Source organism: Pan troglodytes, chromosome Y (assembly GCF_028858775.2).
Source record: "Pan troglodytes isolate AG18354 chromosome Y, NHGRI_mPanTro3-v2.0_pri, whole genome shotgun sequence".
Taxonomy (NCBI): Eukaryota; Metazoa; Chordata; class Mammalia; order Primates; family Hominidae; genus Pan; species Pan troglodytes.
In genome coordinates this window covers 33,386,711-33,413,402 of record NC_072422.2, presented here as the reverse complement: position 1 = coordinate 33,413,402, position 26,692 = coordinate 33,386,711, and the positions used below count along the sequence as shown (strand labels likewise).

Here is a 26,692-nt window from a genome sequence, read left to right as displayed (position 1 = left end):
ACATCAAATTCTACCTTCCCACTGCCCCAGCCCCCCACCAAGCCACCCCAATGTCCTGCACCATTTACAGCTTACATCTTGCCTTCGTAAAATGTATGAAACCAACCTGTGCACTGGCCACGAGAGAGAGAGAGAGAGAGAGACAGAGAGAGAGAGAGAGAGACAGAGAGAGAAAATGAATAACCAGAAAGGAACACAAGGAAACTTTTGGAGGTGATGGAGATGTTCATTACCTCGATTGTGATGGTGGTATCGTGGGTTTACGCCTATGTCCATACTCATCAAATTGTACACATTAAGGAAGTGCAGCTTCATTTGACTGGTTGTTTTTTTGTTTTAATTTAATTTAATTTAGTTTATTTTGAGACGGAGTCTCGCTCTGTCGCCCAGGCTGGAGTGCAGTGGCGCGATCTCGGCTCACTGCAAGCTCCGCCTCCCGGGTTCACGCCTTTCTCCTGCCTCAGCCTCCCAAGTAGCTGGGACTACAGGCGCCCGCCACCACGCCCGGCTAATTTTTTGCATTTTTATTTTTAGTAGAGACGAGGTTTCACCGTGTTAGCCAGGATGGTCTCGATCTCCTGACCTCGTGATCCACCCACCTCGGCCTCCCAAAGAGCTGGGATTACAGAAGTGAGCCACTGTGCCCGGCCTGGCTGGTTGTTTTTTGTATATCAATTCTGTCAGGCGGACGCGCGTGAAAAATTCCAATGGAAGCTGTGACCACACACACGCCTGCGCGGTACAATTTACATAGCCGACTTCACTCTCTTAAAAGTGAATTGTTTTGCAGGTTTTACGACATGGACAGAGCTGTGCAGCCATCATCACGAGCTAATCCAAAGCAAGGTATTCGACTTAAAATTCAAATGCCATAAAACCTATCCTTTCAATGTTTACGGTACAGACGATTTTAGTACTTTCCCAAACCTATGAAATTGGCCCCAATCCTGAACAACGAATGATTTGTCTCGAAACAAATCATGATTTTGCAATCACAGCATGTCACAGTCACAAAGAATCATATAGGTTATTTCTTACGATTGGCATTTTTTTAAGGCTCCTAAATCGTGCTGTTTCAGGACTTTTGCTAAATATTTTGAAGGTCGGCGAAAGATAAGTTTAAGAGTGTAAACTGCGTCCTCCCAGCTCAGCCAACTTGACGGGGGGGTAGGCACAACAAAAAGTCCTGCGGCATAAGTGACACCTGTAAATCAGTATCAGAAACTGAAAATGCTAAGAAATTCAGTTTCAGGATGTGAACTCTACAGCGGAAGAATAAGAAACTGGAACTAAACTTCTCACTCATCTGACTTCCTGCGGTTTACGACAACAGAATTTGGTTGCACCGGAAAAGAACAGATTCTCTTCCGTCGCAGAGTTTCGCTATGGTAAGACCGATACTTCCTAACTCCTAGTATATCTGCCTCCATCATTTGAAAAAGGGCCGTTCTACCTTGGCGATGTTTCACTTTTCGGTCGCCCCTACTTGGTGGGTGGGAATGCTGCTGGTGCTGCTTCAGGAAACCCGATTTGGAGAGGGGAGGTCTGAGAAGAGTGTGTCTCGTTGTGCTCGGTCTGGGGGCCGTCACGTGAGTCCATCCTTGACGCAGCCCGGCAGTGGCTTTTTACCCGGATTAGCTTATTTTCACACGTTGAAGCAGCCTGAGATTCGCTTGGAGAACACTGTGGACGCTCTCTTGACGGATGCTAGGGAGACCCGCCAAGTTTTCAAAGGTCTGTGCTTTGCGTGGTCTCTTCTGGGGTCTGGCAGGAAGTAGTATTTGTTCAAAACGGGGCGTGAGTATGGGCTGGGCGATCTTTTCTCCTTGAATCAGGTATTACCCGTTAGCAGTTCCTACAGCTGAAGATGAGGACATTTCACTGTCAGCGGAAACGAATTTCTCTGAGTTTCGTGTCCTTTTCAGGCCCGGGGCCCCAAGAAGCACTTAAAGCGTGTTGCAGCGCCGAAGCATTGGATGCTTGACAAATTAACGGGTGTATTTGTGAGTATAACTTTGTTTTTTTTTTTGTTTTTTGTTTTTGTTTTTTAGTCAAGAGTACATGCTAAATACCTGTGGCTCGGTATTTCTTGGGGGCGGCGTTTGCTTGTTTGTTATGTGGGATTTTCGTTGGTAAAGACTTCCCGCACCCTGAACTTGTCCTTGCACTTTTCTGTGCCACAAAGGGCCAGGATGTCACGTCCCGATGGTTTCCTTTGCTGTTTTAGCTCCCCACTTCAGAGGGCACTTCCTGAGCCCAGAGCTGGGTGGGTTAATGAATGTGTCCAATTCCACATAAGAAAGGAGTTCAGTGACAGTCCGCTGAGTCCCCATTAATAATCAAATGTGTTTAATTTAAAGTTACCCCTTGTTTTAGAGGGTGGAGTAGCTGCTTTTTACGTTGAGCCCGAGTTACTGGTTTAATAGTAAAGGCTACAGGAGCCCACGAAACAAGGGCAAGAAGTTGTGTGAGAAAGTCTGGAGGCTCTTGAACCCAACCTTGAAGACCTGGCAGGATGAGGGCAGTATACTCAGAGGCACAGGAGGCAAGCATCTCACAAGGAGACTAGGCAATTTCCACATTGATGGTGTGGTCACACTAGGAGAGAGTGGTTAAAGCTGTAAAGTCTTGGTCTTCTGAGACAGAGAGGAGCCAGTGTGAAGAAGACAGAATCCAGGCGCTTAAGATGCCAAGGGTTTTTTGAGCAGGAATAAATGTGGTAAGAGACTATATTTAGCTCTGAGGGTCTCCATTTAGGAGGCACTTAGTAACTAACTTGATTTGGCCTCTTCTTGGTACAGTTTGAACTCTGAACACTGAGTAGTAGAAACTTGTCTTCCTTGTTCTGATATTTTCAGAGAGAACATAGGCAGTGTGTTGGCTGGGGACCTGGATTTGCAACCTGTCCCTGTCAGTTTCTGCTTCCAAGTGCTACCTCTGCTACTGTCACCTACTATTTGACCTCCCTGGATGGGCCATTGTTTTCTCTATTGTTAAGTGGATGAGCAAGGCACTCTTTTTAAGAAGACTTGCTGGGAACTTGGTCCCTTAGTCTTGTGGGTTCCTCTCCTTTTCCCTGTGACATTGATGAAAGTGTGTGGTTAATGATCGCGAGTCCGTTTTAAGAGAGACAAAGCTAGAGAGGGATCTGTAGAAGCAGCTTGAACGGTCTCCATTGGAAGGGATTCTTGTGTGATCCAAGCTTAAAAGGTAATTGGGGAGTGGTGTTCAAGACAGACCTTGAGACTTTATATGTACTGGTAGCAGATATCCTAAGGACAGTATAACACCAAAACTGCGAGAGTATAGGTTACAGGATTTGTTGCGGTGTGAATTTGATGACACTTAAGCCGGCAAGCAGCCAAGAGAGGAGGAACGCACATTGGGTATTACAGGGTGGTCCTGCAACATCAGCAGGGCTTGTGTGGAACTTTGAAGCCTGGCATGGTGAGAGAGTAGTAGAATATGTCTTCATAAGGTTTTGGGTAAAGCGTAAGCTACACTTGAGATACATGGGATGTAGTGTTGTGTTCAAGGGAGGTTTGAGGAAGGAGTATGAGTGGCAGTGGTGCTTGGGGCAGGGCAAAATGTGGAGATGGTTGTGAGGCTAGATTTGGGGAAGGAAGGGGCACAAAATGAGATTTCCATGGTTGGGGATATGACCTTCCTAACAAGACAGACCTCTAAACTAATAAAATAATTGCCCTCTTGTATTCCTCTTCCCCACAACAAGTTAAGTTCAGCTGAACTTATGCAGAACTAAAGTACGTCATCTGCTCAATCTGGTTACATAAGGAGTGGATCTTCATAGATTAGGTTACCTTTCCTTGTCTTCTACAGGCACCTCGTCCATCGACAGGTCCTCACAAGCTGAGGGAATGTCTTCCCCTGATCGTCTTCCTCAGGAATAGACTCAAGTATGCGTTGACTGGAGATGAGGTAAAGAAGATATGTATGCAACGTTTCATCAAAATTGATGGCAAGGTTCGAGTGGATGTTACATACCCTGCTGGATTCATGGGTAAGGAAAGAGTTCTTTGTTTTGTTTTGAAGAAGGAACAGGTCGAGAGAAGGACAAGATGTAGGGCTCTCATGTTGCCAGTGATAAAACCGGACACTGAACTTCAGATTTCTGCGGAAGTTACTGCTGGTCCTTTCAGAAGGAGAATGAGGGATAGGGAGAGAAGTGGCAAGGCTCAAGTGAAAAGCTGGAAAGGGGTTGATAATGTAAATGGGATGAGGCCAGCAGTGGCTGCATGCTGGCAGATTATCAAAGTTAGGCTCCTACCTTCCCGTCAGAGACTAGGAGACAGAGGAGCTGTCCTTAGGTGTTGGCTGGAACAAACAGTAAATTCTTTTGGCAGCCTTGAGTTTTCTCAGGCAGGCACTTTGAGGCAGACTGGGCTCATCTTGAGCTTTTAGAAGCTATGTTAGTGTTGAGGTCTTCATAGGTCAAGGTTGAAGCTTAGCCAAGAAGAGGGCTCAGAGGAAACTGGCTAACGATTGGTCAAGGAGAGAATCTTTGTCAGTGAACCGGGTTTTGGCTCTGTCTTCCCACTTCGTTGATGACTTAACTATTCTGGATCTCCAAGGATGGATTTGCAGCTTTTTTTGGGGGGGAGGAGGGGCAGAAGGGTCACACACCTCTAGGGAAAAAGTGTACCAAGAGGGGAGGTAGGGAAAGGTAAGGAATTCTGACCTAGTGCTTTGTTCACCCTTTTCATGGTGAAAGGCTCAATACAGCTTTTTAGCCTAGCATTGTCCAGACAGCAGGGGGATGATTACTTTGTCAGGTGTGGATGCTACCGAGTGGATGGGGTTCCAGGCCGGACATTCCTAGGATCCAGCCACTGAGTTAGAAAAGACAGACCTTCCTTTTCTTACTTTCCTTCCTTCCTCTTTTTTTTTTTTTTTTTAGCATTTTGCTTTCTTTCTCAAAACCCCAAATCCTGAGTGAGGCAGGACTCCTGATAAGCGAAGTCATGGAGGGCGTAAAGGGGGCCAGGACATTGATTGGGCAGCCTGCTGAGCCTGGAGCCTTGCTTGCTTAAATGTGAGGTCTGCTTGTTCATTTGGTTTCCTGGTATTTGTGGGTGTGCTCATGTATGTTTTCTCCTCAGGATCCTGAGTGCGTTAACCCAGAACACAGTCTCAAGCAGCCATTGCACAAGAACATAGGAAGCAATAGAGCAGCCATAAATGTATTCACTTTCTTTTGTTGGATGACATGTATTGGGACAGGAGCAGGGGTAGGTTGGTTTCATTCAAGCACCTCCGTCAAGCGCTGGGGACTCCTAGGCTGCTAAAACGTTCTCAGGTTCAACCTGGCATAGAGTGTTCCTGCTGTGCAGGCAAAAGAAACTTTGTGTTAACGATGTTCCTTATACCCTTTTGTGATCAGATGTCATCAGCATCGAGAAGACAGGTGAACATTTCCGCCTGGTCTATGACACCAAGGGCCGTTTTGCTGTTCACCGCATCACAGTGGAAGAGGCAAAGGTAGGTTGGCGCAAGTCAAGTGAGCTTTGTAATTTCCAGACAGATAGGTCTGTTGCTAAGTTTGTCAGAGGGTGTTTAAGCCAGATTCCAGGAATATTTCCTATCTCTACTTGTTTGTCTGGTTGTTTAATCCAGGCATGTAAGTGCACACTGATAGAAAGTAATGGATTTTCCACACGAGACTGTTTTAGAAACGGGATTACAAGTAAGGAGTTCTCTGAAGGACAAGATATTTCTGTACAGGAAAGATCTGTGATATTGACCAGGAAGGCCTGGGTAGAAATCCAGATTTCTTGTCATTCATTAATTGTGTAACTGCAGGCAACAGTACATAGAACCTTTTTTGAGTCTTTGTTTTCCTTGTAAATGGTGATAATATGCTTTCCTGCCAGGTTGCTGTGACTATGTTAGTAGTAGTGCTGCCTTGCACTTGCTAGACATAGAAGATGATTGACTTCCTGATGTCTGCCTCTGCCCTTAAAACTCCCTCTTCCCTCCCCAGATTTAATGGCTGAAGTTGCAAGGAAACTTTCAAGGGAGTTGCTTTCTGTGTGGACAGCACCTTCCATTTTTCTGTGTAGGGAAGACCTCTTTGGAAACCAGGATCACCCCTCAGTCATCCATTCCTCTTTTCCCTGGATTTAGGGTCATGGGGTGACTTTGTTTTTCACATGACCCAATCACTGTTACAGTGACCAGATGCCATCTGAATATGAGATGCATTCTGTAAGTGAATCACAACGTTTCATTGGATGTTGTTTCTACTTAGTTTAACCGGCTTGCCTTTTTCTCTGTTATTTCTCTGGGGGAAACACATTAGAGTCCCTAAAGGAATTGACAAATATTGGTTGTTTGGTTGTTTCTGACTTATTTGGTCGTGTCCCTTGATGCAGGGTCCATTCTGTTTTTGTGGATTCGCCCACAGGAGGTACTTTGTTTTAGATGGTAGGAACTAGGCCTTGAATCATGCAGTGTGTTCAGTCGCGTAGGGTGTTGGGTTCTTTTGTACCTAAAAGGTAGAAAGCACAGAGGAAATCAAATCTGATGACTGGTTTCTGCTTTTGTATGTAATTTGGATCTCAAGAGACAATGCAGATTGGTAGTCCCTGTGAATTTTTAAGTAGGGGGAGATGGAGTGGGACAAGGAGATACTGGAGTGTTGTTAATACCTAGTACTGGCCCTACCAGAGTGGCCAGCCAGGGTGTAAAAATCTTGTGTCCAGGAGACTATCGCATAGTAGCGAGAAGTGCCAAATGGTTGCCCTGGGTTAGGGTATTGGCCTTATCCTTGTGTAACAGGTGAGAGACTTGGGGAAGTTTTGATTGAGCTTATTTGTTTGCTGGTTGTTTCTTTGGGCAGCTGGAAGGGAGCATTCCCTGTCACAAACCCCACCCAGTTTAGCTTGGCTTGAGCCAAGGACACAGCGAGTTCAGAGTGGAGAATCAGAGGCTCCTGGGACGTCAGTTATGTCAGGGACACACCAGGGAGCCTTTTCATAGTTTATTAATCCACCAGGTAGCATAGGTTAGTGGAGAGACAGAACATCCAAACAGCCCTCCACCCTTGAAAATAAGACTAGAAAAGTGGTATTTTGCGGGTCTTGGGAAAACAGCCTGATGGATTTCAGACATAATATTTCCCCGTAACAACTTGGTATTAATTGTTGAAGACCAAGGAAATGGAAGTCACTGGATTTAAGAATGGGAGATTAGGTCTGTTTTTGTGGGTGATTGCCATTACAGTGGATGGGAGAAAAAGAAAGACTTTGGGTGAGCCCATGATGAACTTGCACACGAGTAATGGGAACTAAGGCAGTGCCTGTTCCCATTGTGAGTGGGGGTAGAGAGCACAAGTATCACCTGGAAGATGGCAAAGAAGACGGGTTTAGAATATACATCCCCAGCTGTGGTGTGGAGGAAGCACATGTGGAACAGGGTGATTGAATATTTGGTGGTAGGATAAGGAGATGGTAGCTGCAGATCTTGGTGAAATACATGGATGCTTGAGAGAGTTGTGGATGGAAGGACAGTACCTTAATGCTTTGGGTTCAGCTTGCCTTGCAACTTGCAAGTAGATGATAAGACAGAAGTAAGTGCTGACTGAAATAGAGGACTGAAACACTGCTCAAAAGAGTTACGGTAGATGCTGTCTGAATAGTTGCCACAGAAACCTCATTGATGCTGGGCAGCTTGTGTTCAGTGATAGGTGTGCATGGGGAGAGGGAGATTTCATATTGCAGAAGGTTTATGAACGGGATCTAGGTGGTGCAGGTTCTGTTTCCTGAAAAGTAGAAAATACTGGTTAAAGAAATCAAAAAGAGAAAATCAGAGTAACCAACCAAACAGAGACTTGGGTTTATGGATTACCATTCTTGAACGTTGAGAAGACTGAATCTCATAAAGGTGACAGTTATTCTCAAAGTAGAAGATACGGGACAGTGACTAGAAAGAGACAGAAAGAGGGAGTTTCTTTTAAGATAGTGGGTGATGTTTGCCCATTGGTTTTAGAGAATTGGAGACTGGTGCAAAAGGAGATGATCAAGACCATGAGTGGGGAGACTAGCGCCTTTTTGGTGGGCAAGGAAGAAGACAGGTGGAGGGAATAGGCAGTTGAAGTTTAAGTTTCAGAAAAGATGGAACCTGGGCAGTTAGATCTGTTTCTGAGGGAGGCCAGCTGGGAAAGATTTCATACTAGTTTGTGTAGGTGTTGTACAAAGGGCAGTGGAAACTTGAAGCGAAGAGTTTATCTGTGGTTTGAGAGGGACAGCGTAGAATGCTCTCAGTGGAGCCTCACATTTGACATTCATTTTGGAGAATGACAGGAGGCCTCACCTTGCAGTCAAGATTGTATGGAAAGGGTGTCAATGGGGCAGGCATGTTGTAGTAGGTGGTGATGTGATTACAAATTATGACTGGTCAAGACTGCTGAGCAGACAGATGGTAGAGTTGAGGTTTTCTTGTGGTAGAGTGCTATTCAACAGTTAAGAATAAACTTTTTCTCTGTAGTTCTCCTATTAAAATAAATCTGAAAAAATTCAGTAATTTTTTTGGATACAGGTGTTTTTTGGGTTACATGGGTGAATTATCCAGTGGTGAGTTCTGAGATTGTAGTGCACCCATCACCTTAGTAGTGTACATTGAACATAATGTGTAGTTATTTTTATCCCTGGCCCCCTCCCAACCTCCCTCGTCTGAGTCTCTGGCCCCCTCCCAACCTCCCTCGTCTAAGTCTCTGAAGCCCGTTATATCACTCTGTATGCCTTTGCATACTCATAGCAAGATAGGGGTTTTGGTTTTCCACTCCTGTGTTATTTCACTTTGAATAATGGCTTCCAGGTCCATCCATGTTGTTGCAAAAGGCATTATTTTGTTCTTTTCAATGGCTGTTTTTCTCCAAACTTCTGTCTCTGAGAGTGCTCAGAAACTGACACATTCTGGAGGCTACCCTGTCTAAGCATTTTGCTTAGATATGCGTGGCTTACATATACCTAGGCTCAGCTACCTTTTATTTCCCTGGCTCCCAACCCTCTCTTTTTCTCTCAGACATTTCCTTTTGTCTCAGACATTTTATTATAAGCAGTTGGTTTGGGGTCCTTCAGCTCATACTGTTTTGTTTTCATCCATTGTATCCTTGCCTTCGTGGCTTTGAGCCTGCCTACTTGCAGGACTCAATCCGAACTCTGATTCCTTTACCACATAGAGGCTGAGCCCCATACTAGGAACTAAGGATTGAACTCAGAGCAGTCTCCTGTTTGCTGTCATTGTTGTGCCTTTCTCACTTGCCAGTGGTAACTCAGGTAACTCAGCCCTACAGTCTTTGGGAGTCTTGGGGCTGGAGGACAGGTGATGGGGTGTCACATCTTTAAAATCTGAAGACAGTCTTTTCAGCTGTGGGACAGAGGAAAAATAATTGGTTTTCTGCAGATGTTGAGGCTACCCCTGTGGTAAGAGGTTTAGCTCAACTGGAAGTTCCCCTCATGATATGGCCAGTCTTACCCTTAGTGAACCTCTAGTTTCCTGGCAGGATGGGCCTCTACTAAGCGAGAGGACCCAAGATCTAAATCCTGAGCTGTTTTGGCCACATGAAGGTGCATAGGTAATAAAAGTCATCTGAGGTGGATGTGAGGAAAGCCTGCTAAAGTTGGCTTTTGCAGGAGCACTCCCACTAATAAAAGTGTTCAAAAGTTTTTAACCTGCCTTTGTCCTGGTCTTGAAGCACTGGAGACCTGGTCAGTCAGCTCTGTATAGAGGTTAGACACAGAACTGTTACCTGTTAATGTGCTAGCATGCTTACAGGCATTTCACTCACTTGTAGATAGTTGCTAAGTGTAATCTGTATTTCACAGTCATCTGTGGATGCTTAAAGGACTGACATGCATCGTGAAGCTTGGGTTAACAGTTCCAGAGGGAACCATCTCACAGGATGGAGGGAGGCCACTTGGAACTGGAGGCACCTTTAAAGAGAGAGGTCATGTCTTTTTTCAGAGGTGTTTCACATGTGCAGTTAAAGGCAGAGGACCTTTGGGCACGAGGCTTCAAGTTTGATGTTGTGATATAGCAGTGAACTGCATGGTGCTGTTGCTATCCATGCAGAAACTGTTGGTTAGTGAAAGGATCTGTGGAGGATATAGGAGAAGAAAATGTTTTTACTTGTTTTGTTTTTGCTGTCTTTCTCCTGACTGTCAGCAGTACCTGCTAACTATTTTGACTCCCTTACCACTGTTCTCAGCTCAGCTGAGACAGTACACTGGACAGGATGTACATGAAAAGTGGAGGGCAGCAGGTAGGCTTTGAGGTGTGAATAGGCCTTCTATGAGTTCACAGTCATAGAACTTGCTTGGACCTGTCTTACCTGGGCTATTTGGAGCTAATGAGCCAGGGTGGAAAAGGGACAAGATTAACTTTCACTGGAAACGTTTTAGAATCACCCAAGTAGTTTCAGGATGTCACATGCAAAAAATGTGGAGGACAGTTGGGTGATAGGAATGCATTCAGCAGGCCGTGATGCAAAGACTTGCTTCGTGAAGTTGGAGGGGCAGAGGTAGAGAGGGCCAGATTTTATTTTGAACACAGAGCAGTGATTGTAATAGGGATATCAGTAATAGTGACCTCAGTAACTGTGTGTAGAGCCATTTCAGAACTAGAGCTTGCATTTCAGAGTTCTTTCTCTGGTTATCAGGGACAGAGGGTTTCTTATATCTAGCGTGGAGTAGAGCTGGAGAGATTGAAAATGCCCACTAGTAGCCCTAGGTTGGTTAAAGTAACACTGCATTAGTAAGTGGTCACTGGATTGGTACTGATGATTGGATAGCAAATTTTAAAGGTAAAGTGCAAGTTACTCTTTTAAATGAGGATGGAAGAGTGAAGTTGACAGATTGTTTTTAAGTCTGGCTCCACTGGTTGCAGAATGTATACTGAGTGGTGTAATCTTTCTTATGGTTTGGTCCCAGGGCTTTGGGAGGTATAAGGGGAAAATGTGTTTTCTCTGTCTGCTTACTCAGCACCTCTAGCCTTACTTAACCGTAGACTCAAAGAAACCTGGAATCTTAGCCCACTGCTTTGGTGCTTATGGACTATAGCTTCGTACTTTTCCACTTTGGATTAGAGGGCAAAGAGAAGAATGGGCTTTGATAGGCATATTATACCCCATCCACATGTATTCACCCTGAGGTTGGGCAGGTTAGTATCCCTCTGTGCCCTTGTTATATCATTTATTGTCTGAGGCAATTCTGCTTGGCTGCTCAGTGAACCTTCTTTCAGTACCCTGGACACTCTGTGTCTGTGTCCATATTCTCCCTCTGCCTCATCACACGTAAGTATTTTGCCTACTGTAGCACCATAGCTTGATGATTTTCTGTTCTGGTACATAACCTTATCTGCTGAATTTGGTTGCATATTGGATCTGTCTTCTCTTATGGGGATGTTTATACCTGGTTGGAAGGAATGTGCCAAGTTGTATTCAGTATCTTAATGACAGCACCCCCTACCCTGCCTCTGCACACATTCACATTACCTTCATTACACTTGTTTATGGATGGCCAAGTACTTACATCGCTGGATGGTGGGGCCATTCCTATAGTCACCTTGGTTTGCACTGTGTTTGGTTTGCTCTCCTTCTGCCACCATTCACTCCCTCCAAGTTCCATCCAAACTTTCAAAGGGCTTCTGTCCTGCTGTGCCTTACTATGACAGGCAGTAGAACAAAAGTTTTACACACTGTGGCCTTTTTGTTTGTATGCAAGCAGGTTTCTGATGTATTGTCCTTTAGGGCCAAGTTCTGGACCCAAAGGCACTCCTAAAGTTAATTTGGGGGTGGTACACACAGTGGCAGGGCAGCCGGAAAGGAGGATGTGGTTTTCCTTTTGGAAGAAAAGGGCTCAGTCAGCCTAATTGTCCCTTGAAGTGCTTCCAACTTTTAAGAGCTTTAATTGGTATGTTTGCATGCAGCATCTGGGAGTTTCTTCAATTTCTACATTTATGTTTGACTTCTGAATTATAGTCTCTGAAGTTTTCAGTTGGTTGGTCCAGTAGGCAGTTCTGATCAGGGAAGCTACGCAGCTTTCAATTCTTTGCTTAACTCACTGGCCAGGAAAGCTGGAAATGATCTTGAGTTTCTATTAGTAGTGGTGGTAAATGTGAGGTGGTGGTGGCAAACAAACTGAACACTCATTGGAGAATGCCTGGAGGGGTGTGTCAACTGTGAAGTTTTGATTTGAAGAGTGTGCTCTCATTAGATTGACTGCATAGGATCCAGGCCTTAACATGGATAAGTGGGCTTGGATATGCCAGGCTGATGAATTCCAGATTTACCTTAACTGGGGAGTTAATGTGGCCTAAGTTCCACATGTGGAATAGGAGCCTTTGTCACCTTTTTGGACTGCTGGCTTATATTAAATGGCCTCACATCTCCATAGCACCTTGAATGGTGTTAAATCTATAGTAGCAGCAGAAATAATATTAGCTGACGTTTACTGCTTTGCCAGGTCCTTTATGTTCCATTATCTCATAAATTTATAAGATGTAGTAGTGTGCAATAATTATTCCCATCTTGCACCTCTGAAGCTTAAGGGGACAGTATTTCAACTTCGGCCTTTTTTATAGGAGAATGAGCCCAAGCTGTGGTTACTTTACTTACTGTGTCTCTTTCCACACCTCCTAGGCAGGTTAAAAGCAGTGATAAGAGAGAAGCTGGCAAACCTAGTTAGTCCTGAGAGCCCAAAGATACGGGAGAGAGGAAATGCAGCAGCTGATTAAAAAACAAAAAAGTGGCTCCTCGAGTTCATTTATTGTACAGTTTCTGGAGTATTTCTGTCATCTTTTCAGGGAGTTTTTCTGTCATCTGGCACTCTGTTTGTCCTTGTCATTTTCACATTTACCCAGAATTTGTCCTGAGACTTCAGAGGACTGTACTCAGTTTAAATGTGGAGTTTTTAATATCTTTTAACTTTTATAAGCTTTTTCTCTCAACAAAGCTGAAAGAAAACCCACTTTGTCACTTCTGAGCAGTGACAGTCCATGGGGAGCCTGTGGTATGTAGGATGGGCATTGGCAACCATAAATGGATTATGTTTGTTTGAGATTACATAGTATACCATTTGAATCTCCTGAAAATTGCTTCTGGAACAAAATGGGGCTTGGATAACTCTTGGGCTGATACATGTACTTGGTATGAGATATGTTGAACTGCTCCTGCTGATAGATGTCACGAGCAACACCAGAGTGGTAAGTGTTAAACAAGGAATAAAGGAAGTAGTTAATGGGTTGTGCCATTTAAAAATGAGATGAGGAAGAGCAGCATTGTGTACAGAGAGCATGTAGCTGGCCGAGACAGCTGTTCTACCTAACCTGGTCATAAAAGCCTCATGATTTTTTTTTTTTTTTGAGACAGGGTTTCACTCTTGTTGCCCAGGCTGGAGTGCAGTGGTGCAATCTCGGTTCACTGCAACCTGCACCTTCCGGGTTCAAGTGACTTTCCTGCCTCAGCCTCCCGAGTAGGTGGGATTAGAGGCATGTGCCACCACCCTGGCTAATTTTGTATTTTTGGTAGAGACGGGGTTTCTCCATGTTGGTCAGGGTGGTCTTGAACTCCCGACCTCAGGTGATCTGCCTGCTTTGGCCTCCCAAAGTATTGAGATTACAGGCGTGAGCCACCGCGCCTGGCAAAAGCCACATGTTCTTAGCAGTTCTTAGTAGTGGTAGAGTTAAGTTTGTCTCTGGGGCTCTTTGTTACCACCGCTCCAGAGTTGCCCATTGAGGACTATCAATTGGAAATATGTCCCTGAGGAAAAAATGATATACCAATTGATTGTGTGTTACCACTCAGATACACAGGCAACAGGCTTTTAGCCTGTGATAAAGGACCAGAGGTTAGTTCAGCTGAGCACTCTTCCAGCAGCCACCAGAGGGTTCTGAAACAGATTCCCCCTTGGCAAGGTTTCCCAAATGTCTAAATTACTAAATCAGTATGGGAGGTCACCAGCTCTGTGACTGGTTAATGTAGTTTTTCCCAAGAGCACTCCTTCTCTGACCGAGGAAATGCTGGAAATCGATGGGATAAGTAATGTCTGGGTGACTGCTTTAGGCTGGCTTTATGTTTACATATTGAATTGATTTTCCTTGCTGTGTTTATAGTACAAGTTGTGCAAAGTGAGAAAGATTACTGTGGGAGTGAAGGGAATCCCTCACCTGGTGACTCATGATGCTCGAACCATCCGCTACCCAGATCCTGTCATCAAGGTGAACGATACTGTGCAGATTGATTTAGGGACTGGCAAGATAATCAACTTTATCAAATTTGATACAGGTAAGTTTTTTTTTTCCCTTGTGTTGTCTGCCACCTCCCTCTTTGTCTTTTCTTTTTCTGTCTTTCTGTTTTATTCTTCTGTTTTGTCTGTACACCCATTATGATTAGAGAGAACTAAAACACATTTGGTTTTCTCTAAGAGCATATTGTGTCATGGTCTCTTGGGTTTGCAGTGGGTTCTTGATGTTGAGTAGAGGTGTGATGTCCCTTTGGGCTATCTCCAGTAGCCCAGCCTCATTCAAGAATGTAAACCATAGCTATGTAAACTCTGTGTCCATTCTGTTTGTCAGAAGAGGGGAAGTTTGTTTTAAATGCGATAAAGTTTAGCTGTGTTCCTTGAGGTGAAGGGCTGAAGTTGTCCAGACAATCTTAAGCTAGTGATGAGAAAAAGATGTGTCTACAGCTTTATTTCTCCTCCCTACACCTCAGGCTCTGACTCCTGACAGGTTTATACCCAAGTGCTTGCTAATACCTGATCAGCTAAGGAAGTAAAATATTTTGCCTGACTTGTTTTAACAGAAATTTTTAGACATGCAGAAACACTGAAAGAATAGGTCAGGGACAACAAACAATGGCAACTCGTTTTGTGCCATTCTTCAGTGACTTTTTTTCTGTTGCTTTTTTTGATTTTGTTCTGTTGCTTAACTGCCCTCCCTGTTTACCTGCTTATGGCACCCCCACAGTCCTCACTTGGACTCTGATTTAAGACCTAGCCAAAGTCCTCAGTTGCCTTGGTGTTTGAGCCTAGGCTGGCTGTCTTGAGTTGAGTACTCCACAGGCTAGGGTTGTCTGATTGACCACTATGACCTTGTACCTGTGCTGCCTGCACTTCTGTTATTTACTGTTGACCTGAAAATTTTAGCCAAGAACGTTTGTTTCTTTGCTGTGAAAGTTGAGAGGGATTCCCATTAGGGGAAAATATTGAGAGGGGATATTAAACAGGATGTGTCATGCTTGTGATACCTAAACCTGTTGTTTGATTTCAATGTGACCACAGAGATAACCAGATATCATGCACCTCCTAGTAATAGCAGGAAGTAATAGCAGGAATACTTACATTCAGGAAGTATTCTTATCAAAGAATGAAGACAAACTTGGGTAAAGGGACAAAGGAAAAAATGTATATGTTGGAACACACTTAAGAAACATTTGCAGAGTTACTTAGATTTTCGAGTGGCTTGCGAGAATATTTCAGGTTCTAATGATTTGGTACTGGCCATTTGTTTCTAAGTGATCCAGCGCAGGACTGCATAGGTAAAGATGAATCAAAGCTGGCCAGGAGTTTAAAAATGTTACAAAGCTGGAGAGTGGGTAGGTAGGAGCATCTTATGCTTCTCTCTCAAACTTTTGCATACCTTTGAGAATAATTTTTTTTTTTTTTTTTTTTTTTGAGACAGAGTCTTGCTCTGTCGCCCAGGCTGGAGTGCAGTGGCACGATCTTGGCTCACTGCAAGCTCCACCTCACAGGTTTGCACTGTTTTCCTTCCTCAGCTTCCCGAGTAGCTGGGACTGCAGGTGCCTGCCACCATGCCCGGCTAATTTTTGTATTTTTAGTAAAGACGGGGTTTCACCATGTTAGCCAGGATGGTCTTGATCTCTTGACCTCATGATCCGCCCGCCTTGGCGCCCTAAAGTGCTGGAATTACAGGCGTGAGCCACCGTGCCCAGCCGAGAATAATTTTTAAAATGGATGTGGACTTCTTATCTCCAATGAAATGATATGTTGTATCTCATTTGTTTATTAAATCAAATTCCCAGTTAAAATTCAACAGACTTTTTTTTCTCCCCCACCTAACTTGTTTGTTTTTGTTTTGTTTTGTTGGGGGAGTTTTGTTTCATTTTGCTTTCAGACAGTCTTGCTCTGTTGACCAGGCTGGTGTGCAATGGTACAGTGTCGGCTCACTGCAACCTCTGCTTCCTGGGTTCAAGTGATTCTACTGCCTCAGCCTCCCAAGTAGAGGCAGGGTTTCACCATGTTGGTCAGGCTGGTTTCAAACTTCTGACCTCAGGTGATCCACCTGCATTGGCCTCCCACAGTGCTGGGATTACAGGTGTGAGCGACCGCCCCGGCCCTAACTTTATTTGAAATATATATCCCTTTGTCTTACACAAACATGCTTGGTATTAATTTTTTTGCTTATTTGTTTATTACTTACTAGTTTACTTAGTTTAGTCCTGGGAGTGTACATAAAATAATCTCAGAATGACAAAGCCAATATTCCTAGTAACAAGAAACCCACTGAGTGAGGGCAAAGGTTTTTTTGTAGTTCTTGGTTTGTTTGGTTTTAAATGCTTAAATAATTTTTAATTGCGGTTTAAAAAAAAAAAGATACGTCAGAAATTTACCACCTTAACCATTTTTAAGTGTACAGTTCGTTAGTGTTGTTAACTATATTCACATTCTTATGTGGCAGATCTCCAGAACTCTTTCATCTTGTTAAACTGAAACTATGTGCTTTAACCAACTTTGCCACTTTCTCCTTTCTACAACCTCTGACAACCACCATACCACTCTGCTTCTGTGAATTTGACTCTTTTGGGTGGTGTCTTAATAAGTGGAATTGATAGTGTTTGTCCTTTTCGACTAGTTAACTTTGCTTGGCGTCATGTCCTCGGGGTTCATCCATGTTGTGGCATGTGAAAGTATTTCTTTCCTCTTTTTTTGAAAGAGTTTCACTCTTGTCGCCCAGGCTGGAGTGCAGTAACTTTATCTCCGCTCACTGCAACCTCCATCTCCTGGTTTCGAGTGATTCTCCTACCTCAGCCTCCTGAGTAGCTAAGATTTCTGGCACCCATCACCACACTCAGCTGATTTTTGTATTTTTAGTAGAGATGGGGTTTCGCCATGTTGGCCAGGCTGGAGTCAAAACCCTTGACCTCAGGTGATCCACCCTCTTTGGCCTCCCAAAGTGCTGGGATTACAGGCGTGAGCCACCGCACTTGGCCAGTATTTCCTTCCTCTTTCTAAGGCAGAGTAATACTCAGTTGTGTGTGTATACCACATTTTGTTTATCCATTCCTCTGTGGATGGACATTTGGGTTGTCTCCACCTCTTGGCTACTGTGAGTAATGCTGCTGGGGACACAGCGGTGCAGACAACTCTCCCAGATCCTGCTGGATGTTTTTGTATACACACTTAGAAGTGGCATTGCTGGATGAGATAGTTTTGAAATTTTTGAGAAACCATTGTGCGTTTTTTTATAGCAGCCTTGCCATTTTACATTCTTACCAACAGTGTAGAAGAATTTCAGTTTCTTCACATTCCTTCCCACACTTTGCTGTTGTTTGCTTTTTATATATTTTCTTTTTTTTTCCTCGTGGCTATCCTGGTAGGTATGAGGTCATATCTCATTATTATTTTTTTTAATTTGGAGTTCTGTGATGAGTAAGATGTTGAACATCTTTTTGAGTGTTTGTATGTCTTTGGAGAAAGGTTTTATTCATGTCCTTTGTCCAGTATTTAGCTAGGTTGTTTCTGGTATTGTGGAGTTGTAGGACATCTTTAGATAGTATCAGACATAAGATTTGTGGATGTTTTTTCCCATTCCATAGGTTGCCTTTTCAACCTTACTGATTGTTTCTTTTGGTTGGCAGGCATTTTTAAATTTGTCAGGTTTTGCATTTGGTGTCATGTCCAGGAAATTATATCTCTTATGTCATGAAGCTTGTGGTCTCTGTGTTTGTCTTTGGAGCTTTACAGTTCAAGGCCTTACATTTAATCTGTTTAGAGCTGGTTTTTGTATATGGTGTGATGTAAGGTATTCTCATGTTGTTTCTTTACATGGGGACGTAGATTTACCAGCACCACTTGTTGAAGTGACTGTCTTTTCTCCATTGAGAGGTCTGGGCACCCTTGTTGAAGATCATTTGGCCATATATGCTTGGGTTTATTTCTGGGCTCTATTTTCTTCCTTTGGTCTGTTTGCCTGTCTTTTATGCCAGTATCACACTGTTGAATTACTGTCATTTTGTATTTTGTTTTCAAATTAGGAAGTGTGTTATCCAAGTGAGTCAACCATGCTCAACTTTGGTTTTGTCAGTTTTTGTTAATCTGTTTTAAAAAATCAACCCTTAGCTTTTTTTCTTTTTTCTTACCGTTTTTTTCTTTTATATCTGCTCTGGTCTTTATTTAATTTTCTTCCTTCTGCCAACCTTGGGTTTATTCTGTTTTTCTAGTTCCTTGTAATGTAGTTAGGCTATTCATTTGAGATCTTTCTTCTGTTGTAACATAAGCATTTTTGAGCTGCCTTGTCTTGTGTGATAATTTTTCACTTATAGTCTATTTTGTCTGACCCAAGTTTGGTCACCCCTGCTCTCTTTTGCTTACTATTTGCCTGGAACATCAACTTCAGCACTTCACTTTCAGCCTGTGTGTGTCGTTAAATCTGAAACTGGTCTTTTGTTAACAGCATATAGTTGTAACTTGATTAGTTGGTTGGCTGGTTTTATTCATTTAGCTAGTCTGTGTCCTTAGATTGGGGTGAGGAGTTCATCTGTTTTACAGTCAAAATAGTTGCTGTTAAGGAAGGCATTAGTTAGTATAGCTCTGTTGTTAATTATTTTCAGTATGTTCTGTAGCTATTTTATACCTATTTTTTCTCCCTTATTACCTGCCTTTTTGTGCTCTGCTGCTCTTTACTTTTTATAGTGACAAAAAATAAAAGAACACTTTGAATCCTTTCTGATTTTGTGTGTCTTCCATGGTTATTTTCTTTGTAGTTACCAAGGGGATTACATAAATTATCTTAAAGTGAAAACAGTCTGTTTTCAACTGTTGCCTTCAGTTGCATCTCCATATCCCCTCAGACAAATTTTGTTATTGATGGCACACATGAATGTTTTTCTATTGTGTATCCTTTTACCATTGGTTTATGGTTGTTGATATGCTTTTGTGTTTTAAGTTCTATACCAGACTTAAAAGTGATTTATACACCTTTGTGATCTAGGATTCTCTATTTGTCTGTATATTTACCTTTATCAGAAAGCTTCATATTTTCTTTCTTTCTTTCTTTTTTTCATATGGTTTTGTGTCTGACATCCTTTTGTTTCATCCTGAAGCGCTTTTCTTCAGCATTTCTCGTAAGGCCAGCCTAGTGGCTTTTGCTTACCTTGGAAGGTCTTATTTTTTCTTTCATTTTGAAAGTTATGGTATTCTTGTGAGGACTAAACCCTGATAATTATCTTGCCCAAATCCCTATCTAAGGGATCTGGAGAGTTATGCCCTACAAATGAGCATGACTCATCATCAGATGGGTTTTATTTAACCCTATATTTCATGACTTACGTTCCAGTCTGACTCTGGGATAACATTACGAGACAATGAAGAAAATAAAAATATTTTACCCCAAAACATGTTTGCCATATTTTGAAATGGACCTGCAAAGCTGCTCTTCGTGGGTGTGGAGGAGAAATCTGCATCTGTAAAGAATCTCTATTAAAATAGATAAATCTTTTTCTTCCAGACCCTCCCAATCCTAAAGAGATAAACTAAAATCTGAATAAGAAACCTTGGTCATTTATTGTCTCTAAGGGCAACCACTTCCCTAAGACTTCAGAAGAACTTCAGTCTCCATCATCTTTTATCTTAACCTGAGCATTCCCTTTCCCTTCTTACCAATCCCAGGCAAACTCAACCGTCAACCAGAAAATGTTTAAATTCACCAATAGACTGGACCTGTTAACCCACCAACCCTGCCCTTTCTTGACCAAACCAGTGTATTTCTTAAATGTATTTGATTGATGCCTCATGCCTCTCCAAAATGTATAAAACCAAGCTGTGCCCTGACCACCTTGGTTACATGTTCTCAGGGCCTCCTCTTGAGGGTTGTGTCATGGGCCATGGTCACTCATATTTGGCTCTTTTATAGTTAGACTCTTCGTTGTCACTTGGTTTAAGCACTTTGAATATGTCATCCCACTGTCTTCTGGATTGCAGAGTTATAGCTTATCTAGCAAGAGCTCCCTTGTAAATGATGAGTCACTTTTTACTTGCTGCTTCCAAGATTCTTTCTTTGTGACTCTTGAGAGTTTGATTATATTGTCTCTTGATGCTTTGGGCTTACCCTAGTTGGAGTTCAGCTTCTTGAATTTGTATGTCCATCTTCTTTCACACAACTGGGGAGTTTAGGCCATTATTCTCTTCTAGTAGGCTTTTTGCCCCTCCCTGTCTTTCCCCCAAATCCTGTTCTCATTTTCTCTGTTTCTGTCTTTTCTCCTTCTAGGACTCTTGTAGTTTGTATATTGTTCCTCTTGATGGTGTCTGCTACTCCCTCTCTTAGGCTCACCTTTATTTTTTTTTTTTCCTTTTTGCGCCTCTGACTTGTTAATTTCAGTGGCCTGTCTTCAAGTTTGCAGATTCTTTCTGGACCTGTGATTTTTAAATTCTGTTCACTTGTATTCAGTTCCAGAGTTTGATCCTTTTTTGCGGGTTTCCTTTACATTGTTGATAATTCTCATGTTGTTTATGGGTTGTTTTTCTGATTTTGTTTGTATCTGTTTCCTTAGTTTGATATGCATCTTTAAGATGGTTAGCTTGAATTTTTTGTCTGGTAACTCATACATCATCGTTTCTTTAGGCTCATTTTTCTAAAGAAAAACAGCCACCTCTTCCAGTCTTCCCTATGTATCTTCATACAGGGAGTATGACCTTCACCAGTCAGCCAGGCTAGAGGTTTTGGGAATCTCATCTCAGGGCTTGCATGTGTACTTTCTTGGCTGTGCTTCTCTGAAGCCCCTAACCTCTTGCTTTGCCTGATGCCTGTCTGTGGTACTATGGCCTCTCTGCTTTTGTAACAACTGTCTCATATACCCTGCTCCACCCCCATCCCTGTATGTCTTTTTTTTTTTTTTGAGATGGAGTTTCATTCTTGTTGCCTAGGCTGGACTGCAGTGGTGCCATCTCTGCTCACTGCAACCTCCGCCTTTTGGATTGAAGCGATTTTCCTGCCTCATCCTCCGAGTAGCTGGGGTTACAGGCATGTGCCACCATGCCTGGCTAATTTTGTACTTTTAGTAGAGACGGGATTTCTCCATGTTGGTCAGGCTGGTCTTGAAATCCCAACCTCAGGTGATCCTCCCACCTCAGCCTCCCAAAGTGATGGGATTACAGGCATAAGCCACAGTGCCTGGCAATTTTTGTAATTTTTAGTAGAGACAGGGTTTTCTCATCATGTTAGCCAGGCTAGTGTTGAATTCCTGACCTCAGGTGATCTGCCTGCCTTGGCCTCCCAAAATGCAAGGATTACTGGCATGAGCCACCGTGCCTGGCATTTTTTTTTCTTCAAGACAAGAGTCTTGCTTTGTCACCCAGGCTGGAGTGCAGTGGCATGATTTTGGCTCACAGCAACCCCTGCCTCTGAGGTTTAAGCATTCTCTTGCTTCAGCCTCCCAAGTAGCTGGGATTATAGGTGTGTGCCACCATGCCTAGCTGTGATCCACTGCAGTAGAAAATTTTGTTTTCACATACTGCTTTGTCCATAACCTTCCTCTCACTTCAGTTTTTGGGACTTGGATTTAACTTGTATTAGAGCTTTTCACAGTAGACCCGCTTGTCCAGTCTTCTCCATTTTTCATCCTTTTGTCTTTCCATGGTGCATCATGAGCAGTTATTTTCAGCACCTTCTATTTTTCTGATTCTGTCTTCAACCAACTATAGACATGTTTCATTAAACCCATTCCTTTCCATTCTTAATTTTGGTAACCACATTTTTCATTATTTGTTTGATTTTCAAATCCACTAGGTTACTCTGCAAAGGTGGGCTTCTTGTTGATTTACATTAGTTTTGTTATGTTTTGTTTTTTCTTTTATCCTTGTACACCCTTTTAAGGCAGTTCCAAGTTCTGCATTTGGTTTGTGCTATGTTGAGGGTGGTGGTCTTTATCACGGTGTCTTAGTTCCTTCCATGCTAGACACTACATGTAAAGTACTGTTAGTAAGAAAACTATGCGATCAAGATGATTCTGCCTTGCTTCTGTCTGGCATCTGGGCTGTCTTAGCAGCGTGAGATCACCTTGATCAAGACTTGAGATTCCCTTGCTGGTTGTCCAGAGAGGGTGAATTTCAGATTTTAAGTTATTAGGAAGAAGGATTGTTTTGGGCTCAGGTGTTTGTGAGGGTTTTGCCTTTGGGGTCCAGCTAATCATGGGAAGTGTCTGCTGTTTTCACCTGGAGACTGAACCCGGAGCTTTGATTTCTATTCCATTGTCCCTGTGAGACCATCAAAAAGAAAGGAGTGTCCCACAACAAAAGTCAACAGTAGTTTGCACTCAGTCTGTTTTCCTGGGAGTTGTCTGATAGACATAAAGAATAGAGCTGACACATTCAAGAATTATAAAATAGTGATTCATGTGAAGGGTCTCCGCTTTCAACCTCCATTTACTAATGTGCCGTAGTAGGCACCATTCTAAATGTCAGGGGCTTTTTACTGGAACTTAACACATCTTGAAAGAATATTGTTTTCATCAATTTGTAGCCTTTCTTCACTTTTAGAAGCAGTGACAAACAAGTGAAGTGAAGGAACTGTTATTAACAATTTGAATTTTACCATAATTAGCTCTGTTTTTTTCCCTATGCATACCAAGTCCATAGTGTTCCCACATGAGGGCTTTGGAGAATGAACTAAAAAAAAACTTTGTGCACCTTTTAATTGACATAAGCATTGCAAGGCATTTCTGCTACTCTTGCCTAAGTACTGATTTTCTCTTAAAGGAGGCTCTGCAATTCAGTCTTGAGCAAAATAGTAAGTTTTCATTGACATTTCATCTTACCGCTTTTTCGGGATTATCTTCTGCTTACCAGCTAGCTCAAGCCCTGCATTTTGTTACTGAGCAGGTGCTTCTATCCAAACCTTCCTTAACTCTACATTAAAGTATAGTATAAGAAAGTTCTTTGTAACTGAGGTTGTTAGGGGCTGCTTGTTTACTGTCTTAGTAGTTGTCACAAGGACCCTAAAGGACTGGCCAAGTACGCTGACTTAAGAAACAAAATCTTGGGCCTTTTATGTGATTTTGCTATCTTTCAGATACGGGTCTGTGGGTAGTTTCTTGTGACTTTAGTGGGTATCCATAGCATCTTACACAAAATTACTTTCAAATCATTTCTCTAACTCTCCAGTACAGTTGCTAATGTTGAGGCAAAACCTTTGGTCCTTTTAATTCCTATGGCTTCTCACCATGTCAAAACACATATAAGCAGCTGGCCTGGGGTTTCTGTTAAAAATCTGCATGTTGGATCAACCAATGTATTTGTGGTAGAAAGGGTCAAACTGCAGAAATCTGTTTTTACCTTAGAGATAATTGTAATTTTCTTGCATCCTAGAGCCTCATCTTTAAGATGCTCAGATTGACTTGGGTTCTTCTGTTTCCCATTAGTTTTTGACAGATCAATAAGTGTAATATGTTTGTGCCATTGATTCATAGGTTATAATTTCAAATTTATCCTGGAGTTTTTTAGGCTAGGTTACTTGTTTGTGTTTTGTTTTGTTAGTATTAAGACAGGGCTTTATTCTCTGGCTTTGGTGGTGTGTCTTCTTTAAAAAAAGAGGACGTGTCCTTTTTCCTTTTTTTTTTAAATGTGTCTTCACATAAAAAAGAGGACTTGTGGCTGAGTCTTTATTAGCAGTGGTTTGAGGGAAAGTTTTTCTTAAAACATGTTTATTCTGTGATAGGTAGAACTTCCTTGACAAGGTAGCCTGTGTCCTAGATAGTATACTTATATTAGATGGTTATGTCCCGCAAAAATAACTCTAGATGTCTGAAACAAATGTATTCCTCCAGGGGTCCCCTGAGAGCCCTTAGAAGATTCCCCATTGAAAGACTGGATTAGCTAGCCGTCCAGTTAAAGCCTTTCATTATTGTCTAGTGTCTTTCTCATAGCCTGAATTTCTCTAGTTCTCCCTCCCTCTCAGTCATCCTCCTTATCTCTCTACCCATCCACCCTACCCAGTGCTGTTCCATGCCATCTTTGTCAACCCCAAAATGATTATTTATTCAACCTTTGAAGAATTATTGTTGGACAAACAATGCAGGGAAAGCTTATGATTTGAAAAATCATTAGGGGCCTGCCTTTAAATGCTGACTGCAATCTAATTCACAAATAGCATTCGTTTACAGTGACAAGAGTTCTTGAAATTACAATTTTGGGATGATGCTCCATTTTTTTTTTTTCCTGGTGAGCCCGTGTGTGTTAATTTGTTTTAAAGGCAACACGCCCCTGTCTGGTTTTAAAATGACTCCTCTCCGTTTATTTTCCTTTCCCTCTAGGCAATTTGTGTATGGTGATTGGTGGAGCCAACCTCGGTCGTGTTGGTGTGATCACCAACAGGGAAAGACATCCTGGTTCTTTTGATGTGGTGCATGTGAAGGATGCCAATGGCAACAGCTTTGCCACGAGGCTTTCCAACATTTTTGTCATTGGCAATGTAAGACTTACACTCTCTTTACTTCTTTCTAAGAAGACTCATCCTAAAAAGCATAAAGACCTGCATCCACTACTGGTGTTTGTCTGTTTGTTCTTTTTCCAGTGTTAAGGTTCACAGAGTGCAGCAAGCTCTCTATTTAGAGCCTCTGAGAAGAAACAAGATTAGATATAGAGCCTTACACCTGCCTCTTCAGGTGGTCTGTGTGAGATGCCAGCAGTGTCATTCAGTAAATTAAGTTAAACTCAGCCTTGCAACTTTTGCAGGGCTACATCACTGGTATGGGCTGGATTAAGGTCACTGGCTCCAATCCTGGTAGTGCTATGCCCCCTTACTTTTGTAAGTGAGTCTGCTAAACCCCTCTGAGACTCCATCTTACAGTTCATCAGTGAACATGGAGTTGATGGAGATTGATGCAAGGGGGCTATGAGTGAGTTGCTAATTTGAGAATAAGGGCATTTACAAGGCACGTAACACTTGTTAGTTTACTTATTCAAGATGATCTTGCTCTGGGATCTTTTGAGACCTTTTCAGTGAAGGAGCACCTCTGAAATCATGCAGTATCCTTACATGGAGTCACTTGCCCCAAGACTTAAGGAAAGGGCAACGGACATAATTGAAAAGGCTTTTTATTTGTATTTATTTATTTATTTTTTGAGACGGAATTTTGCTCTGTTGCTCAGGCTGGAGTGCAGTGGCACGATCTCAGCTCACTGCAAGCTCTGCCTCCTGGGTTCACGCCATTTTCCTGCCTCAGCCTCCCGAGTAGCTGGGACTAAGGCGCCCGCCACCAGACCCGGCTAATTTCTTTTTGTATTTTTAGTAGAGACGGGGTTTCACCGTGTTAGCCAGGATGGTCTCGATCTCCTGACCTGGTGATCCACCCAACTTGGCCTCCCAAAGTGCAGGGATTACAGGTGTGAGCCACCATGCCTGGCCAACTGAAAAGCTTTTCATCAAGCTATTCAGCCCCGGGAGCAGCATCTTTCACTTGTACCCTGGCAGTCCTTAGGATATTTGAGAGAAGTGGTATAGAGGCAAAGCCTGCTGTTGTTTTTTTGGCTGTGCCACTCAGAAGCTCTATAGTTGGGCCATTCCTCTTCTCAGTATTGAATTATGAAACCTCAGTTTATACCTTTGAAAGCAGGGGATCAGGGAAGTGAGTAAATGCATGTAAAAGTTCTGTAAAGCTGATGATAGGGTGCTGACAGTACATGACTTCAAAACTATGAGAACCTGAAGTTAGTGGCCTTGCCTTTAAAGATGCTTATGAAAAACTTGTTGGCTGATTGCTTCACATAAAATAGAAGCAGGAAGACCTTTATTTAGCAGCTCAGGAGTGAGGAATGGGAGGGACTGTGAGAGGCAGATAACCTCTCAGGAGACATGTATAAGGAAGTGTTTATTTTGTTTTAGATTTTGTTGGGTGGTGTTCTGTTAGCTGGCTATTAATGTGAAGGAAGGTATGAGGCATGTGTGTTTTGGTGGGATGTTGTTTTTCTCTCCTCCCTTTCTTTCTGTACTTATTTTTATCTCCTCTTCTATTGCAGGGCAATAAACCTTGGATTTCCCTGCCCAGGGGAAAGGGCATTCGACTTACTGTTGCTGCAGAGAGAGATAAGAGGCTGGCCACCAAACAGAGCAGTGGCTAAATTGCAGTAGCAGCATATCTTTTTTTCTTTACACAAATAAACAGTGAATTCTCGTTTCCTAATGTGTTTTTTTCCCCCTTGTGGATAATAGTAGGGTTTGAATTTGCTCATGATTTTGGCACTGTCTTAAGATCTCTAGGAATATCACCTATACTTCCTCTGACCCTCCAGTAAATAAACCTTTGCTTCCCTCATACATGTTACCCACACCATCTCTGTGGGCAGAGTGATGGAGTAGCATTCCAAAACGAAGTACAAAAAACGTATGACATTTCAGAAAGGACGGCATTCTTTTGTGGAAGCTATGGGAGATGGTCTTAGTT

The 26,692-nt window shown here is 42.7% G+C and overlaps 1 protein-coding gene across 2 annotated transcripts; it reads left to right on the top strand.

Moving 5' to 3' along the window:
* The first annotated feature begins 1,314 nt into the window (after positions 1–1,314).
* Positions 1,315–26,426, top strand: RPS4Y1 (ribosomal protein S4 Y-linked 1). 2 transcript variants are annotated; one of them, NM_001008987.1, is made up of 7 exons: positions 1,315–1,388; positions 1,926–2,003; positions 3,841–4,021; positions 5,402–5,499; positions 14,131–14,302; positions 24,563–24,720; positions 26,268–26,395. In NM_001008987.1, the coding sequence occupies exons 1-7, from the start codon at positions 1,386–1,388 to the stop codon at positions 26,367–26,369; spliced, it is 792 nt and encodes a 263-aa protein (NP_001008987.1). In that variant the 5' UTR covers positions 1,315–1,385; the 3' UTR covers positions 26,370–26,395. The 2 variants fall into 2 exon arrangements, with proteins under 2 accessions (NP_001008987.1, XP_009443961.1); XM_009445686.5 differs by lacking the exon at positions 1,315–1,388 and adding an exon at positions 1,397–1,734 and having other exon boundaries at positions 26,268–26,426.
* Positions 26,427–26,692: the final 266 nt, after the last annotated feature.

What these genes read in the sequence shown, in the direction of transcription:
- RPS4Y1 (XM_009445686.5), top strand. Translation starts at nt 1,705, where the DNA reads ATGCTAGGGAGACCCGCCAAGTTTTCAAAG. An exon ending in GACCCGCCAAGTTTTCAAAG is followed by an intron (nt 1,735 to 1,925) that starts GTCTGTGCTTTG and finishes TGTCCTTTTCAG; the next exon opens with GCCCGGGGCCCCAAGAAGCA. An exon ending in ACAAATTAACGGGTGTATTT is followed by an intron (nt 2,004 to 3,840) that starts GTGAGTATAACT and finishes TGTCTTCTACAG; the next exon opens with GCACCTCGTCCATCGACAGG.